The sequence below is a fragment of the Penicillium robsamsonii genome (genome assembly GCF_028829455.1).
Source record: "Penicillium robsamsonii strain IBT 29466 chromosome Unknown utg000003l_segment0_segment0, whole genome shotgun sequence".
Taxonomy (NCBI): domain Eukaryota; kingdom Fungi; phylum Ascomycota; class Eurotiomycetes; order Eurotiales; family Aspergillaceae; genus Penicillium; species Penicillium robsamsonii.
Window position 1 is genome coordinate 4855617 of NW_026643221.1, and position 15209 is coordinate 4870825.

Below are 15209 nucleotides of genomic sequence, written 5' to 3' on the forward strand. Positions count from 1 at the left end.
CCGCCGAATGGGTATTTTTTGACTCATACCTACAAGAGCCGGCCATATAAGAAACAGGTTGGCAGGCAAGGAATGGGTCAGCAGAGCAAGGCTTAGAAACACAGTGCCTGGGGGGTCATTGACACCCGTAGACTGGGTCAGAAGGAAAAGTATATCAGGATGCCAGCTCTCGAGCCATAGAGAACACATGGGCACAGGGAGTGCCCCTTTGCCTTGATTGCCTAGTGCCATTGGTTCTGGCTCATGTATCCTTCGCTGAGCACACCGTCTTCGAGGGTGCGAATGAAATCACGGTTCCGTTGGTTCCCATTAGCCGGGCGGCTCCCACGGCGCCGTTGACTGGCGTTAGCATCGACGTAACCATCGGGAGGAGGTGGATAGTAAGCGGGACTGGGCTGCAATCGAATCGGTGCGTTGGGATCCAAGTGACTAGCGACTCGTTGGATGGTAGTCGGGATTCCTCCATTAGGGTCCATAGTGGATGCTCGTTGACGGCCTGCTCGCGTAGTCGCCTGTGCGTAAAGACTTTGAGGTGGTACCTGGTTGCCTGGCATCATTCCCATTTGGTGACCGTAGCCAGGCGGCTGCTGGGTAGGGTATGGAGGAGGCGGTGCACCTTGTTGATACATTCCATTGTACATGGGCGAGGCTTGAGGCTGAGGCTGAGATGGAGGATGGAATTGGTTCATTTGTACGGCATAGGCATTTTGCGCATGGGCCGCCTGAGCTGCTCTTTGTTTGCTAGCGGCTTCGGCCTGCTGTTGTTGTTGAACTCCCGGGGCCGGTTTATTGGCCGTCGAATACTTGAGGTTCATTGGTGGCATGAAGGGCCCTGTGAACTTCTGCTGGGTGATGAACGGGTGCAGCTTGGCTTGTTGGGGTGACCATCGCTCGAGAGGATTGATCGACAAGAGTCCCCGCACAAAGTCGATGAAAGCAATCCGGTTGTTCAGTTCTGTGATGATTAGTCAAGTCTCAGGGTGGATATAGGGGGAAAAAAAGGCCTACCTCGATCAACCTCTGCTTGCTTCATGTTCTTCCGAGGCATTGGGTAACTTCGGATAATCTCTTCCAGTGTTGAGGCCGAGAAATACTTTTTGCTCGGCTGTTCCTTCGTGTTGTGTTCCCTGGAATACTGCTCCAGGCTTTTAAGGCGGTACGTCTTTCTTCCGAACTCGTCCTGTGTCTTTTCGAAAAACTCCCCCGACTGCTTGCCCATCTCCAGCATCCACGTTGGTGGGATACCCAACATCTCGACGATCCGGCAAACTTGATTGTACTCCGAAGAGCCAGGGAACAGTGGAAGACCCAGGAAAAGCTCCACCACGATACACCCGAGAGACCACATGTCAATGGCAGATGAGTAGCTAGGAAAGGATTAACAAGGAACAAAAGAAAATGGGACTAAAGTACGTACGGCAAGCCCAATAGTACTTCTGGGGACCGGTAAAATCGTGATTGAATGTAGGTGTAGACTGTCTGGCGTTCATCGCATGCAGAACCGAAGTCAATGACCTTGATAATTGGGCTCTCGAGGCTGTGAACTGTTAGAAAATGACCACCGAAAGCTGACAGCTGATACTGACTTTTTCAGGAGAATGTTCTCCGGCTTCAAATCACAGTGGATCAGATGCGCTTTGTTCAGCAAACTCAAGGCATTTAGCAGTTGCTGGGCAAAGACCCGGACAAGGGTAGTGCTCAATCCACGGAATTGGTTCTGTTTGATCAACTCGTAAAGATTAACACTAAGCAATTCGAATGCCAGACACAGATGCTGGCGGTGGATGAATGTGTCCTTGAGACGAAGCAGGTGATGGTCGTCGTTTTTGTCATACTTGCTGTTGAGCTGCCGGGTAATCAGCGGGGGTTCAAATGATAAGGGTTGGGCATATATGACATACCAGATCCAGTACGGAAACTTCCATCATACTCTGGTTGAAATAGGCAGTCTTGTTCTTGATGACTTTGACCGCCACTACTTCTCCCGTTTTCAAGTTTTGGCATTTCACGACTTGGCCGAAGGTACCTTGACCTAGGACATCGAGAATGAGGTATCGATTTCTGGATCGGAAGAAGTAATCGTCAGCCCATGGGTCGGTTATCCGGGGAGAAATGGGGGCATACTTGTGACCGGCTTCCTCGCTTCCAAGGATATCGTTGACGTAAAGGATATAATCACTATCCTCGTTGTCATACCCATCATTCTTGACCCCTTTGCTGGGTTTGGTCAATACTCTTCGCGGATTTCGCGAGGACTCATAGTTGAAGCCAGGGTTGCATATGCGATAGGTGGCCGGGAGGTGGGTTGTCAACGATTGAAGCGGCTGAACGGGTTAGTCAAAGTGACCAGAGGGTGAGGTTTGTTGAGCACTCACGCTGATAAATCCACCCTCTGGATTGGCGCGCCGATACGCGGGCTGTATGTTCATGCGCGGCTGCAGTTCTTGCACAGACTGAATCTTTCGGAACTTAGGAACGGGACCTCGACCAGGGGCTAGAGGTGGCTGAGATGGCAGCGAGCCGGACCGTGGAGATCGCGACCCTGAACCAAAGCCTGGACTCATGTGAGAAGATGCGGATGGTGGATAGTACTGGTCTGGGCTGAGGTCGCCGGATTGAAGGGGAGGGAGTCTAGGGGGCCGGTTGGCTGTCGAGACGTTAGCGAACGGGGTACGGCCGAACAAGCAACTGTAAACGAGATCCAACTCACATGGCGGCGATTGATATCCTTGTGGTGGTGATGCATATTCTGGTCTCGCAGGCGACCGGCGGGAAGCACTCTGGGGCGCGGATGGGAATCCATAGGAGCCTTGGGACTTGCCAGGACTAGTTGGATATGACATCGGCGGCGAAAGAACATTCCCCGGAGAATATCTGCGGGCAGCCGATGATTCCTCTGCTTGATTCAAGAATTGTGACGAGGCGCGATTGTGGTTTGGCCGCGAGGGGTACTTCGCCCGGTTGTACGGGTCAGCGTCCTCCATGGTAGTATCCGCATCGGTGACATAATCCCGGGTACGTGGCGTAGTAGTGGGGGAGGAAGTCATGGAGACAGTTTTGGAGGTTGAGCCGGCTGAAGGAGCTTTAGATGTCGTGCCGGGAGTCTGGAATGTCTCGTAGGTGTATCCGACGGGCGGCTGGGACTGCGGTGGCTGACCGTATTTCGAGGCTTGCTGGGGATGAGACGCCAAACCAGTATTGAACTGCGCAGGGTGGCCCATCAAAGGATCTTGGTAAGGCTGCCACCCAGGATCCATTTTGTTAGAGCCCTCTTTTTAGGCCAACAAATGGATTCGAGGTGTTCGTCTCAAGCACTACGGTCAGGGTCCGTGGGATGCCAGCGGGGACGGCACTCGTAATGCGACCGCAGATCCGAGGCCAGCTTTGACGAAATTCGAGGGATAGAGATTGCAAAGTAGGGAATTGGCGTTAAAATGAGGTCGTGTTATGCTTCATCATCTGAGGAATTGTTGGTGAAGACAAGTTTCGAAGGGGAGAGGGGGGGGGGCGGTCGCAATTTGGTTGCGACGCAGACGTTGGCGGCTGGGGATCAGCCAAGTCAATAGCCCTGGAGATTTGTGTTGGCACCCGAAAAAGAGAATTCAAAGACAAAGCTGGAATCAACAGAAACTATGTAACAACAATTTAGCTCAAAGCAGATAGTATATAGAAAGAAGAGAGGGGAAAGATCTAGTGATCTAGTGGAGGTGAACTTGGGCTCGCCAAAGCTGAATCTACATATGGAGTATGTATTATTTCTTTTCTCTCTCTCCCTCTCTGTCTATATATATATCTATCTATCTATCTATCTATCTATATATTTGGGGGAAATTCTATCTTTGACCATACAACATAGATATATCCAAGACCTTGAAGTCTCGACATGCGTGTACTGCATTGTGGTCCCCTTGGCGACGTGACTATTTCGCGCTCCATTGCATACCCAACTATCAAAGCGTCTTTTTTTTTTGGCTACTAACTAGCTAGATCTGATTGCGCAGGGTTCAACAAATGTACTACTAAATAAAATGAAACAAACAATCTACGGAGTATCTTGCTAATCGCGTTTGATAGAGAGACTGTTTCTACGTCATCGATTCGATAGTTAGGCCGCCATAACTTGGGAGTTGATCATTTCATCCAGAATCATAACATGATATGAATAAATTCTGAAAATGTGTGAATATAAATTGAGTCAAGAAAAGGTAATTCCAATTATTTGAATCATCACACTATTTTAAACGCCTCTTGTCACTTTTTACCCTGTACAACTTAGCAGATCTATATCAAGTTCATGTACTCTGTAGCATTGTTAGACATAGCCAAATTGATCACGCATTGAGGATGACGTGGGATAACGACGCACGAAACCAGCTTGAAATATCAAACAGGTGGAAGCTCTATGTGAAAACGTGGTGGTAGTTTGCTGTCTCTTCCGTATCTCCTTCATAACCTCGTCTATTTAGCTTCAAGGTTTTTTCAGATCTTTGTTTAGGATAACTATTCCACCTTTTTGCGCCTAAGCCTATGCAGAACAACGTTTTCTCTGATCCTATTCTTGGCTCCCAGAGTCAGATCTCTTTTTCGTTACATAAGGACCTTATTCCGGATGTCTCTCAACTTTACTGGGAGACCGATATCTAACAATGTTCTTGCTTTCATGTCACCACGAACCTTTTCGAAGACTAGTGCTCACGCACTGAGCTTTTGTTCAACATCGGTAACTCTCCATTCAACGGCCCAAAATAGGTGGACAAACATGAATTTCTCACATCATCCCACTGGGTTAGATGCCCAATACAGGGGAGCCTCAGCTCATTTAAACCATGCTAATTCTGATACAAGATCGTCAATACCAACATTTGGTACTGACGTCATATTCAGCCAGGGCTTAGAAAGGATATTGCGAGATCTCTGAAGATGATCCAAGAAAGCTATATAGCGGGGTCTAATAATCCTCCGCAACCAGTTCACATCCAATCTTGAAGCGACCCTCAATTATGATATCCGCAGGAGGTAAACACAGTGTATGATACACTGAGAGAGTTAAAACCCATCACCGTCATTGCCCCTATGTACTTAGATCATGCCCTAGTGCAATTCTAGCTAATGAACCAGGAGGGTGTACCTATGGCATAGTTATAATTTTATGGTTCGAGTGAGTTACCTCCCGGCTTCAGGGCCCCGTATAATGAAAATTACCTAAGCCTTCAATGAGTCCACGGGTCATGGATTCATTCACGTGAGCGGTGTCACTGGCGGTGGCCGATTATGCCGTTGCCGATACAGATCTAGATTGGGTGCTATTCATCTCGGCTTATTGCTGCCTGTGCTATTGTGCTGTTGTATTTGCTCTTTGAGCAATCACCATGTTCAAAATTGCCCTAGACAAACTCTTTTAGTCTCTCACTTCTTTCACATAATACAATCTCTATTTGGACAACTTACACAATGTCTACGAGCGAGGAGGCGAGTCGCCTGCGCGACCTCCAAGCAGATGTTCGCGACCAGGATGATCTTGAAAGAGATATTACTCGCCAGGTATGACCGAGTTCTCACTTGATTATCAGTCTGGACTCACCTTTCTCTTTTTTCAGGCCGATAAGGCTCTGGCCGATAAAGCGGAGGAGAATGACATCAAGCGACTTGAGAAAGCCCTTGTGGATCGGGAGTAAGAGCGAATGCCCTAATATATGATGACAGTACTAACTTAATATAAAGACGGGTCGACTCACAGGTCCGCCAAGCGCAGCAGCGCCTGACACAGCCCGTCGGAGCCGCCACTCGCCATCGGGTCGAGAATGAGCTGAAAAGGCTGCAGGCGCGCAAGGCCGATCTTGGGAAAGACCTGAAGGACATACAACAACGCATTGATGCGAGGCGTGAGTCGCTGGGTAACTCGACGGTGGCGCACGGATCGGAGCGACAGCCAAATGAGTCCCGCAGGGATTATCTCTTGCGAACCGGAAAGATCACCCCGTTCGCATTGATGCAAGAAGGCTCCAGAGATGGACCACTTGCTAATCTTCACGACGCGCTTGTCGATACCGAGGAACAACAGCAAGAGGAGAAGGAACGCGAGCAAGCCAAACATGAGCCAGCCGCGTCCCACCGGGACCTTGCACGCCCAGACTTCGATTTTGACGAGGGTAGTGAAATCAAGAGCAAGCGGAGGAAACTGGATCGTCGTGGCTCTCCGGGAGGGGATTCTTCGGCAAGTTATGTTGCATCTGAGGCTGACGCTACATCGGAAGGTGAAGAGTTCATGCCTGATACTCGCCCTGAGACCAAGCCAAGTCGCAAGCGCAAGCAAGGGAAAGCGACCACAGAGCTTGAAGATCTGAGTGGGCTTGATGATGGAAACGAGGCAATATACCAGTCTCGCGTGCAGGAATGGATCAGTCGGCGAAGCTCTGCTCGACGACACGCTGACAGAGATTCCGTCGAAGCCGACCAGAATGAAGAAGAGGAGTGGCTTAAGCCACATCCCACTGAACCAGCCATGGAGCTTGACAATGGACTGCGAGTCCCCGGAGACATCAGTCGCTTCTTATTTCCCTACCAGAAAACTGGAGTCCAGTGGCTTTGGGAGTTGCATCAGCAAACCGTCGGTGGGATTATCGGAGATGAGATGGGGCTGGGGAAAACCATCCAGGCGATTTCTTATCTTGCGGCACTGCATCATAGCAGGAAGCTCACCAAACCTGCTATCATTGTTTGCCCGGCAACTCTTATGAAACAATGGGTTAACGAGTTTCATCGCTGGTGGCCACCCTTCCGTGTTTCCATCTTACACTCATCAGGCAGCGGAATGATGAATCTTGGCAAGGAAAGCAGTCGGGAAAATGCGCTCTCATCAGAAATGATGGGTAGCCACAGCTCTCGTCACCTATCTGCTGGTCAGAAAGCGGCGAAAAAGATCATTAAGCGTGTCACCGAGGAAGGCCATGTCCTCGTGACTACATACTCGGGTCTTCAGACTTATGCAGATGCTCTTGTTGATGTTGAATGGGGCTGTGCTATCCTTGACGAAGGTCATAAAATCCGCAATCCAGATGCCGGTATCACATTCAGCTGTAAGGAACTGCGCACCCCACATCGCATCATTCTTTCGGGGACCCCAATGCAGAATAGCTTGGTGGATCTTTGGTCCCTATTTGACTTTGTATTTCCAATGCGTCTGGGTAACCTCGTTACATTCAAAAATCAGTTTGAGATCCCCATCCGTCAGGGTGGATATGCATCTGCATCAAACCTTCAAGTGCAGACTGCTGCGAAATGTGCAGAAACTCTCAAAGATGCTATCAGCCCATATCTGCTCCAGAGGTTCAAGGCCGATGTCACATCTGATCTGCCGCTGAAAAGTGAACAGGTCATTTTCTGCAAATTGACCCAACTCCAGCGAACCATCTACAAAAGGTTCCTTGGCTCAGATGACATGAAGTCTATTATACGAGGGAAACGGAACTCTTTGTATGGGATTGACATCCTGCGCAAGATAAGCAACCATCCAGACTTGGCAGACCACGCATTGCGCTCTCACGAGGCAGACTATGGCGATGCAGAGCGGTCTGGCAAGATGAAGGTTTTGAAGGGTTTGCTTGAGGTCTGGAGAGATACTGGCCACAAGACCCTGCTTTTTACCCAGGGCCGTCTGATGCTCGACATCATTGAGAAATTCATTGGGGCGCTAGGTGGATTTAATTACCGCCGAATGGACGGGACTACTCCAATCAAGGAGCGCCAGAATCTGGTTGACGAATTCAACAACGACCCCGACATCCACGTTTTCTTACTCACCACCCGTGTGGGCGGGATCGGAGTGAATCTGACAGGTGCTGACCGTGTCATTATCTACGATCCGGACTGGAACCCATCGACTGACTTGCAGGCGCGAGAGCGTGCATGGCGTCTGGGTCAAAAGCGTGATGTCACCATCTTCCGCTTGATGACCAAGGGCACTATCGAAGAGAAGATCTATCATCGCCAGATTTTTAAGCAGTTCTTGACCAACAAAATTACCCGTGATCCTCATCAACGAGAAGGTTTCCAGCTGAGTGATCTCTATGATCTGTTCACTCTAACGGACGAGAATGACGACGAGTTGGAGACGACCAAACTCTTCAAGAACGCCGAAGTCACATACCAGGAAGAGGCTAAAGATGTCCATGGCAGCAAGAGTAAGCCTGCCCCCACTCTCAAAGAGGAAGACGACATCAACGACATCCATGGTATCGCCAAAGTTGAAGATTTCCAAAATACCGACGAAGAGGAGAAGAACGCCAAATCTTCCGAAGACCGCATCATGCATGGCATCTTTGCTCGTTCCGGCGTCCACTCTGCAGTCCAGCATGACCAGATCGTAAACGGCAAACGGGTGGTTCGCGCAGATCCTAAGATGATCGAAGCCGAAGCTCGCCGTGTCGCCAACGAAGCCGCCGAAGAGCTCCGCAAAGCCGAAGAAACCGCCCGGGCACTCCCAATCGGACTTCCCACCTGGACTGGCCGTTTTGGGATGGGGGGCCGTGAAGATCCACGGGCTGGTGGTAGCTCAGCTCGCCCTGCTGGGGCAGGACCCTCATCCTCAGACCTGTTGGCTAGACTCAACCCTGCTGCTGCCGCAGCTGCTGGACAGAGATCCAGTGGTTCTGATAGTCCATCAGCACGTATGCCACGCGGCAAAGATTTCATACCCTTAATCCGTGATTATCTTGCCTCTCAGCGTGGGCCGACTCTGTCGCAGTCGATTGTTCAGCATTTCAACCATTACTGTTCCAATCCGCAGCGTGTTGCTGAGTTCCAGGAGTCATTGAAGAAGGTTGCGACACTCGAACATGGTCGTGATCGTCGGGGTCGCTGGACTCTGAAGCCTGAATTTGCTCGGAATGCGAATAATCGGGAACAGTGAGGGGGCTTGTAAAGAAGCCGGTGAATCTGAAAACATCCCGGAGATAGAAATTGAACAAGCTATCTTTGGGGATGTTCATGTATGATTGTGAGTTTCACGAGATAATGAATGACAAATGCCGATACCCCTTTATGCAATTGCACGGTCGGGAACATGATATAAGCAGTGCATCCATTTGCAGTATCCACTAGACACATGCTTAAAACGCCCCGTGGGACGACAGAGGTAAGGTGCCGCTAAATCAAGCCACATACGTTCATACACTCTGTCAAAGAGGTACGCCAAGTATGGAAGGGCATGCCAATATTTAGGTACAAAGTACTCCGGACCTCTTGCGTAACTTATCAGAGAAAGGGGATATTCTAATAATATTTCCGTTTATTGTTTTTAGTGGACCATGTTCTATTTCTGGGACAAATGAATGGGGAAAAAATATATAGAAGCGAGGTTATAGCGAGCCGAATAGGCAAGAGATTTTCGTTTGTACAAAGTAGAAACGCGATATCACAGGATTCAGGGGAAAGGCTCCACGACATCTTGGCGTTCGTTGTTGAACTTCTTTTACTTTCTAATGTTGATAGAGTTTCGTTATTCTTCTCGATCTTCAATCTTGATGAAGTCATTTGTGAAACAAAATATAGGTTTTATCATTGTGCAACGCAAGCTAAGGGGCAAAAACACATTGATGTCAATATATGACTCAGGTTCTTCCATCAATGGATAGACAAGGCAGTGGGTGTGATCTGCACTTGATCACAATCATGACTGGCTCGGATGGTATAGCTAGTCAGGTACCCACTTGGTGACTTCCAGGATGTCGATTATAATCAGGATCCAGTGGGTTAACCCTTTGCATTTACCCCATACACAGGCTCTGAGACAGCAGCGTGGATCCTGCAAGATCCTGCACCTCAAGGTTGCCAATGTCCAAAGAAAAAGAAAAGACCAAGAGGGACATCGAGTACAGAGTCAAAAGGAAGTCGAACAATCGACAGATCTAGCAATGGTTCGCTGGTGATGACTTTTTGATACCAAGGATGCCTACGGAGTATCACATTGGACACTCGAAACAGTCCGATTGCCCTATACTCCACCGTGGAGCATGCGTTCATCGCTCTCCCATGGATCCAAAAGCATATAAATGCGTCACTTCCCCGTCAAAAATTCTACCCCTCTCCTGAAAACAAAAACATATATAACCGTCAGCTTGAAATTATCCCGAACGTATCTCTTCCACCTGCCCAAAATGAAGTTCTTCGCCACCGCTCTCCTAGCTACCGCTGTGGCCGCCATCCCATCCGAGAAGCTCTTCAACTTGAAGACCTCCGGTGCCAGCAACAGCTCCCACAATGACCTGTACCTCTCCATCGGACACGGTCTGATCAGTGATCCGCTCAACAGCGAAGCCGTCTTTGCCGGTGCCCCAGCCAGCCGTGCTGCCGCCTTCTCCTTCGTTAACGGCACCATCCTCTTGGATACCGAGACCAACTCCCCCTGGACTCTGAACCTGATCAACGTGAAAGGTAAGATAGCTCTGGCCTACCTTTGGATGTCACTATTTTCCGAATGTGGAATGCTAACGACAATGGTACCGCATAGACGTCCGCAAGGAGCGTGCCCAGATCAGCGTCAAGCCTACTCACGGCTCGAGGGGCTTCACTGTCGGCCGCCACGGCGTCGAGGGACCCAGTGAGACCTGGGACGGATGGCTGTGTAAGTTCTTATATACTCCTTTTCTAAAGCTACATGGTCGTGTCGAGTGCCAATGGCTGACTCTTTGTCTTTTTTTTAGGGTGTCCTACCGATACCGAGGCTGGCCAACTCCTCCCCAACTTGCACTTCCTCAGCAAGGCTGTTCAGGAGCCTGCTCTCCCAGCTGGATGTGATAAGATCCAGCTCAACGCAGTCCCGGCTCCCAAGAACTCTGCTTAGAGGGATTCTGGGTTTAGCTCGTAGTGAACATCAGATTGTGATTGGTTTCTAATTTTTGTGTTGCCTTCAAAATTTGGAACTTCTACTGGACTTTTCAGCGTATCTCGGCGTATACCTAGGGCTTAATTGATAATTTATTGGGTATTCTATTAGTTCTTGCTCTTATTAAGATCAATCTGATATCAATCTTTTCTACGATATACAAATCCTCTCTAGCGCACATCTAGTCTATTATTCTGTCTACCAGCGATGATAGATTCACATCTCTCCATCTCCATTCCATCTCTGATTTACCAATAGTTTTCGGGTGTCCATAAGTTGTCGTTGTATCGCCACCCCCACGTTTGGGGAGCTTCTTCGGTGGAACCGAGAGATGCCCGACCTTGGGTATGAGCTGGGTGGCGATTGTAGATCATATACTTCGAAGTTGTTGTGTATGTATATTTTCCCCTCCTAAGACTATAGTATATAGTGCATGTAGTTCTCAGGCTTAGTTGTAAGATATATTATGTGGCAGAGGACAATTAGGAGGTCAGTAAACTATAATAAAGGACTAGCTCTCATATCATTTAGGAATTATTTAGGAATTATAAGAGGTTGCCCAGGTGAAGATATATAAGACAGCTGTGGCTCCTGAGATAGAGCTAAATGAGGATATATTCAGATTACAATCAGAAGAGTCATTTGATGAAAATAGTCCACTATAAATAGCCGATGTCTCACATGCTTAGCCATGGCCTGATTGGGCTTAGCCCCGCAATACAGGTCAAACATCATCTCATTCTCTGTTTTTTTCCCTTTTACAAAGGCTCTCCAATTATCTGTGAAAGACACTCGTTTACTACCTTGAAGCGGTTTACAATCGTTGCCCCGAATCGAAACCCCACATTCCCAAGATCTAAATTAGCCTCCGGCAGATTAACAACACGTCCTTTTGATCGTCCTCTCCGTAGCAACCGAAATTGCTGGGTACCGACATTAAATCGATAAGCCTGTTTCGACACAGGCCTTTTTCTGACAAGTCACACCAGGTTGTGCAAGGGGCGTGATCTTTCAGCCCAGGGAGTAATACCTCGGTCGCTTGGTTTTTGGACCTCCGGATAATCTCCAACATTCGACATGCGGTGTTTCATTTTGAGCGTGCTCTGCACTATCCTGCTGCTAGGAACGATATCATCAGCTTGGCCATGGCGACCTTATGGAGCGCTTCTGGGCGACTCCTTGGATAAGCGAGCAGGTAATTCAGGACTCTGATCATACCATTGTGCTTGATACTGACCTACGATGCAGACACCGCAGAGACAACCGCTGAAACTTCCGAAACTACCGCCGATTCCTCCACTGCCTCTAAGACTTCTACTGGAACCACCACCGGCACAAACACCGACACAACTACCAACACCAAAACTAAAACCGGAACTGCAACCGATTCGGAGACTACCGACACTGCAACTGATTCCGAGACTACCGGCAAAACAACTGGCACGAAGACAGGAAAAAGCAAGACTACCGCCACCACCTCGATCTCAATTGACCCTGCTGCCGCTGCTGGCGGTGTGTCCATGATCACCCCCGCTTCCTCATCCACCACCTACTACAAGATCGGCCAGGATGTGACATTCGTGTGGAACTACACCTCCCTGTCGGTCACACCGTCTGCGGTCAACGTCGTAGCTTCGTGCAGTCTCAACTCGATGACATATACGCTCAGCTCCAACATGACCGTCAAGCAAACTGGAAGCGTCGTGTGGGATACTGGAAAATACCAGAAATCGGCCACTATTCCGTTGCTTACCGCATCGTATACTCTGATTATCTATGATGCTAGCAAGGACATCGGTGATGCTGCGAGCGCTGGACACCTGAGCTCGCAGAACGGTGGTTACGTCTTTGGGATGTACACCCCCCAGTCATACACCCCACTCAATCGTGAGTCTTCGTACCAATCATCCTCGCTCAAACTGACTGCTAACTTCACCAGAATTCAAGTGCGCCACCTGCAGCGGGGCCATGTCCGAAACCAGTCGGCTAGCCGTCAAATTTACCGTCGGCATGGCCGTGATTACCTTCGCTTCGTTCACCTGGTTTGCGGGTAGTGCTGGCGTCTTCGCCACTTGAGAAGCGCACACTCGATGCACTCGCACTGACTTAGCATGAACATAATTTCTTTTTATATTTTGAGGCGTTGCATTGTTGAAGCGATCTTGATTTACGATAATAGCAAGAAAACGGCGTTGCGTGAGAAGTTGACATAGGATGAGTTACTATTTTTTGGACATTTTTTTTGCATCTCATCCTTTCTTTAATCTGTTGATTTTATTAATAATTAGCGGTGGATGGTGAATTTGAGATTTCATTTTGTATTTTCGGATTTGCATACACAATACATCCTCTGTTGCATCACATCTTGGGGTTTCCCTCTGGCCCCATACATGGCTCCGGTCTTGGGAAAAGGCTCGGCAAAGGCTCAGCTGTAGGTACTGGGATTGTGTGCCTAGTACGCCAGCTTTCGCTGGTGGGTTGTAAATTTCGTGCTACGAATTAATGTTGATCCATAACTCGGATTGGAAGACATGACGCATTCGTTGGGATTTTGTTGATTGTAGGGTTGTTGATGGTAGAAGTTCCGTTGCGTGCGAGGATCGCCCTGACGATGGTGTACCTTCTAAGGGGCGTTGCTTTGGTTGGGGTCATGATCTCCTCGTTCGGATCTTGATTGTCCTTAATTGTGCTTTTGCGCGGCTTGACCTTGCGGCTATGCTTTCCTCGTTGGTATCTCCCGTTGTTACCCGTTGGGGACATGACTTCCTCGTTGATACCTACTCACCATCTCATCCATGCCATCATGATTCGACGGACACCCTCGGTGTTGGTTTCTTGAGCGACACGGGAGTGAATTCATGGCTTTCTAGGAGCTTTCGCCTTGCTACTTCGTATCCCCTTGATGGTCACTTGTCACCCCCCTATGAATTGCATATCACAGTGACGTGGTGGTAGACCTTGGCTGCTTCTCCGATTTGCATGGAATTGACTGGCTAGAAGTTGGCGTGGCCTTCATGCTGAAAATAGTCTTGACAAGAATTCTCTTGATCGCGATCAATTTGGCCTAGAGAGCTCGGCCGATAAAATTGATAGAACTAGCCGTGGACTGCATTGAAGGTTTCTTTGATAGACAGCTCGCTTGTTTCAATGGTCTTCAAGTCCCAACATTCAAATCAAAGAAAAAGCCAAGATCGAGACATGTTTGGAACGTCATGTTTATGGGCGTCTCAACTTTTTCCGAGGTTCATTGCCCCGCTTAGTTGCTGCGTTGCTTAGTCGCCATGTTGTTTACCTAGTCGTCTATATTCTACCTATACCTGTGGCCCTGGAGAACTATGCCCAAAGGGTGTCCGGAACGTTCTACCTACCTACGTGAGTATACTGTACCTTCAGGGTTGCGTAGCCCCAGAGACTAACAGCCCGCATTCTATCGTTGGTCCTCTGAAACATTTCTTTGCTTGATGCAAATTTAGTATGCACGAAGCCGTGATATTGCCTTTCGTTGTGAGTTTTGAGGCGTTCAGTTCCACTTCCCACGGGATTGTTATGATGGTTGGCGAAAAGACAAGCAAGTACAAAAAGAAGCTTGGTGTCTTGCATTTTACAATTGGGAAACAAACTTTGTCTCACAGATAAAGAAAGCCTTAGGAACCGGTAAAGCGCTTCATTGACTGACACTATAAAAGAAGCTGATCGATCTCATTCCTCTTCATCCATGAACCCAATTCTAGCCTGTCCTAATTTTTCACATTCAACATCTATCCTCAAGGAAGATATCCCGAGCCAAGAAGAAAAAGACAATGCCCTCCCAACTAGCCTGGATCTGGCCCAAAGATCCTCGCCCCGGCAACCCACAGCACTGGCCACACCGCTGGCGCCTGTTTGACGTCCTGACAAATAAAGGACCAGACATCTACGTGGGTCGAATCAACCAATCCAAAACCAAGGCTAGAAAGCCATCTTCTCAATCCCAGTCCGGTCCCACAAGACAGGAATGGTCCCGATGGGAGAATAGGCCGAGCGACCCTGACTCGGACTACAGCCCGTTCCCCTGGGTGGGGCGACCTTCGGCCGAGCGCTATGATTTCCGCACGAGGAAGTACCACGTCCCTGACCATGGGACGTGGAGTGATGTTGAATATTGCAATGGAGGAAGGGCTCGCAGGGGAAAATGGATCGGAAAGGAGGAAGTGCATTGTGTGCCGATGAGATATTGGGATCGGAATGGGGTTGAGTATCCAGCGGAATTTTGGCATGATAGTATTTATGGAAACCATAGAGACCATGGAGGCCGAGGGAATGAATGTTGAAAGAATAGGAGGTAAAG

The 15209-nt window shown here is 48.9% G+C and overlaps 6 protein-coding genes across 6 annotated transcripts; 4 read left to right on the forward strand and 2 right to left on the reverse strand.

Annotated features, from left to right (window-relative positions):
- Window positions 1–221: 221 nt before the first annotated feature.
- On the reverse strand, window positions 222–3257 carry N7447_006597 (putative protein kinase Yak1; the record flags this gene model as incomplete). Its single annotated transcript, XM_057230859.1, has 8 exons — window positions 222–955; window positions 1009–1367; window positions 1418–1537; window positions 1587–1846; window positions 1902–2061; window positions 2125–2324; window positions 2376–2647; window positions 2711–3257. 8 exons carry the CDS (start codon window positions 3255–3257, stop codon window positions 222–224), a joined length of 2652 nt encoding a protein of 883 aa, XP_057085949.1.
- Window positions 3258–5451: 2194 nt separating this feature from the next.
- Window positions 5452–8908, forward strand: N7447_006598 (DNA-dependent ATPase RAD26; the record flags this gene model as incomplete). Its single annotated transcript, XM_057230860.1, has 3 exons — window positions 5452–5541; window positions 5598–5671; window positions 5722–8908. 3 exons carry the CDS (start codon window positions 5452–5454, stop codon window positions 8906–8908), a joined length of 3351 nt encoding a protein of 1116 aa, XP_057085950.1.
- Window positions 8909–10154: 1246 nt separating this feature from the next.
- On the forward strand, window positions 10155–10840 carry N7447_006599 (uncharacterized protein; the record flags this gene model as incomplete). Its single annotated transcript, XM_057230861.1, has 3 exons — window positions 10155–10431; window positions 10508–10621; window positions 10701–10840. The coding sequence occupies 3 exons, from the start codon at window positions 10155–10157 to the stop codon at window positions 10838–10840; spliced, it is 531 nt and encodes a 176-aa protein (XP_057085951.1).
- Window positions 10841–11959: 1119 nt separating this feature from the next.
- Window positions 11960–12958, forward strand: N7447_006600 (uncharacterized protein; the record flags this gene model as incomplete). Its single annotated transcript, XM_057230862.1, has 3 exons — window positions 11960–12077; window positions 12131–12769; window positions 12822–12958. 3 exons carry the CDS (start codon window positions 11960–11962, stop codon window positions 12956–12958), a joined length of 894 nt encoding a protein of 297 aa, XP_057085952.1.
- A 423-nt stretch (window positions 12959–13381) lies between these two features.
- Window positions 13382–13642, reverse strand: N7447_006601 (uncharacterized protein; the record flags this gene model as incomplete). The annotated part of the gene is made up of 1 exon (XM_057230863.1): window positions 13382–13642. The coding sequence occupies one exon, from the start codon at window positions 13640–13642 to the stop codon at window positions 13382–13384; it is 261 nt and encodes an 86-aa protein (XP_057085953.1).
- Window positions 13643–14682: 1040 nt separating this feature from the next.
- N7447_006602 (uncharacterized protein) lies at window positions 14683–15192 on the forward strand (the record flags this gene model as incomplete). The annotated part of the gene is made up of 1 exon (XM_057230864.1): window positions 14683–15192. One exon carries the CDS (start codon window positions 14683–14685, stop codon window positions 15190–15192), a length of 510 nt encoding a protein of 169 aa, XP_057085954.1.
- Between the last annotated feature and the right edge of the window lie 17 nt (window positions 15193–15209).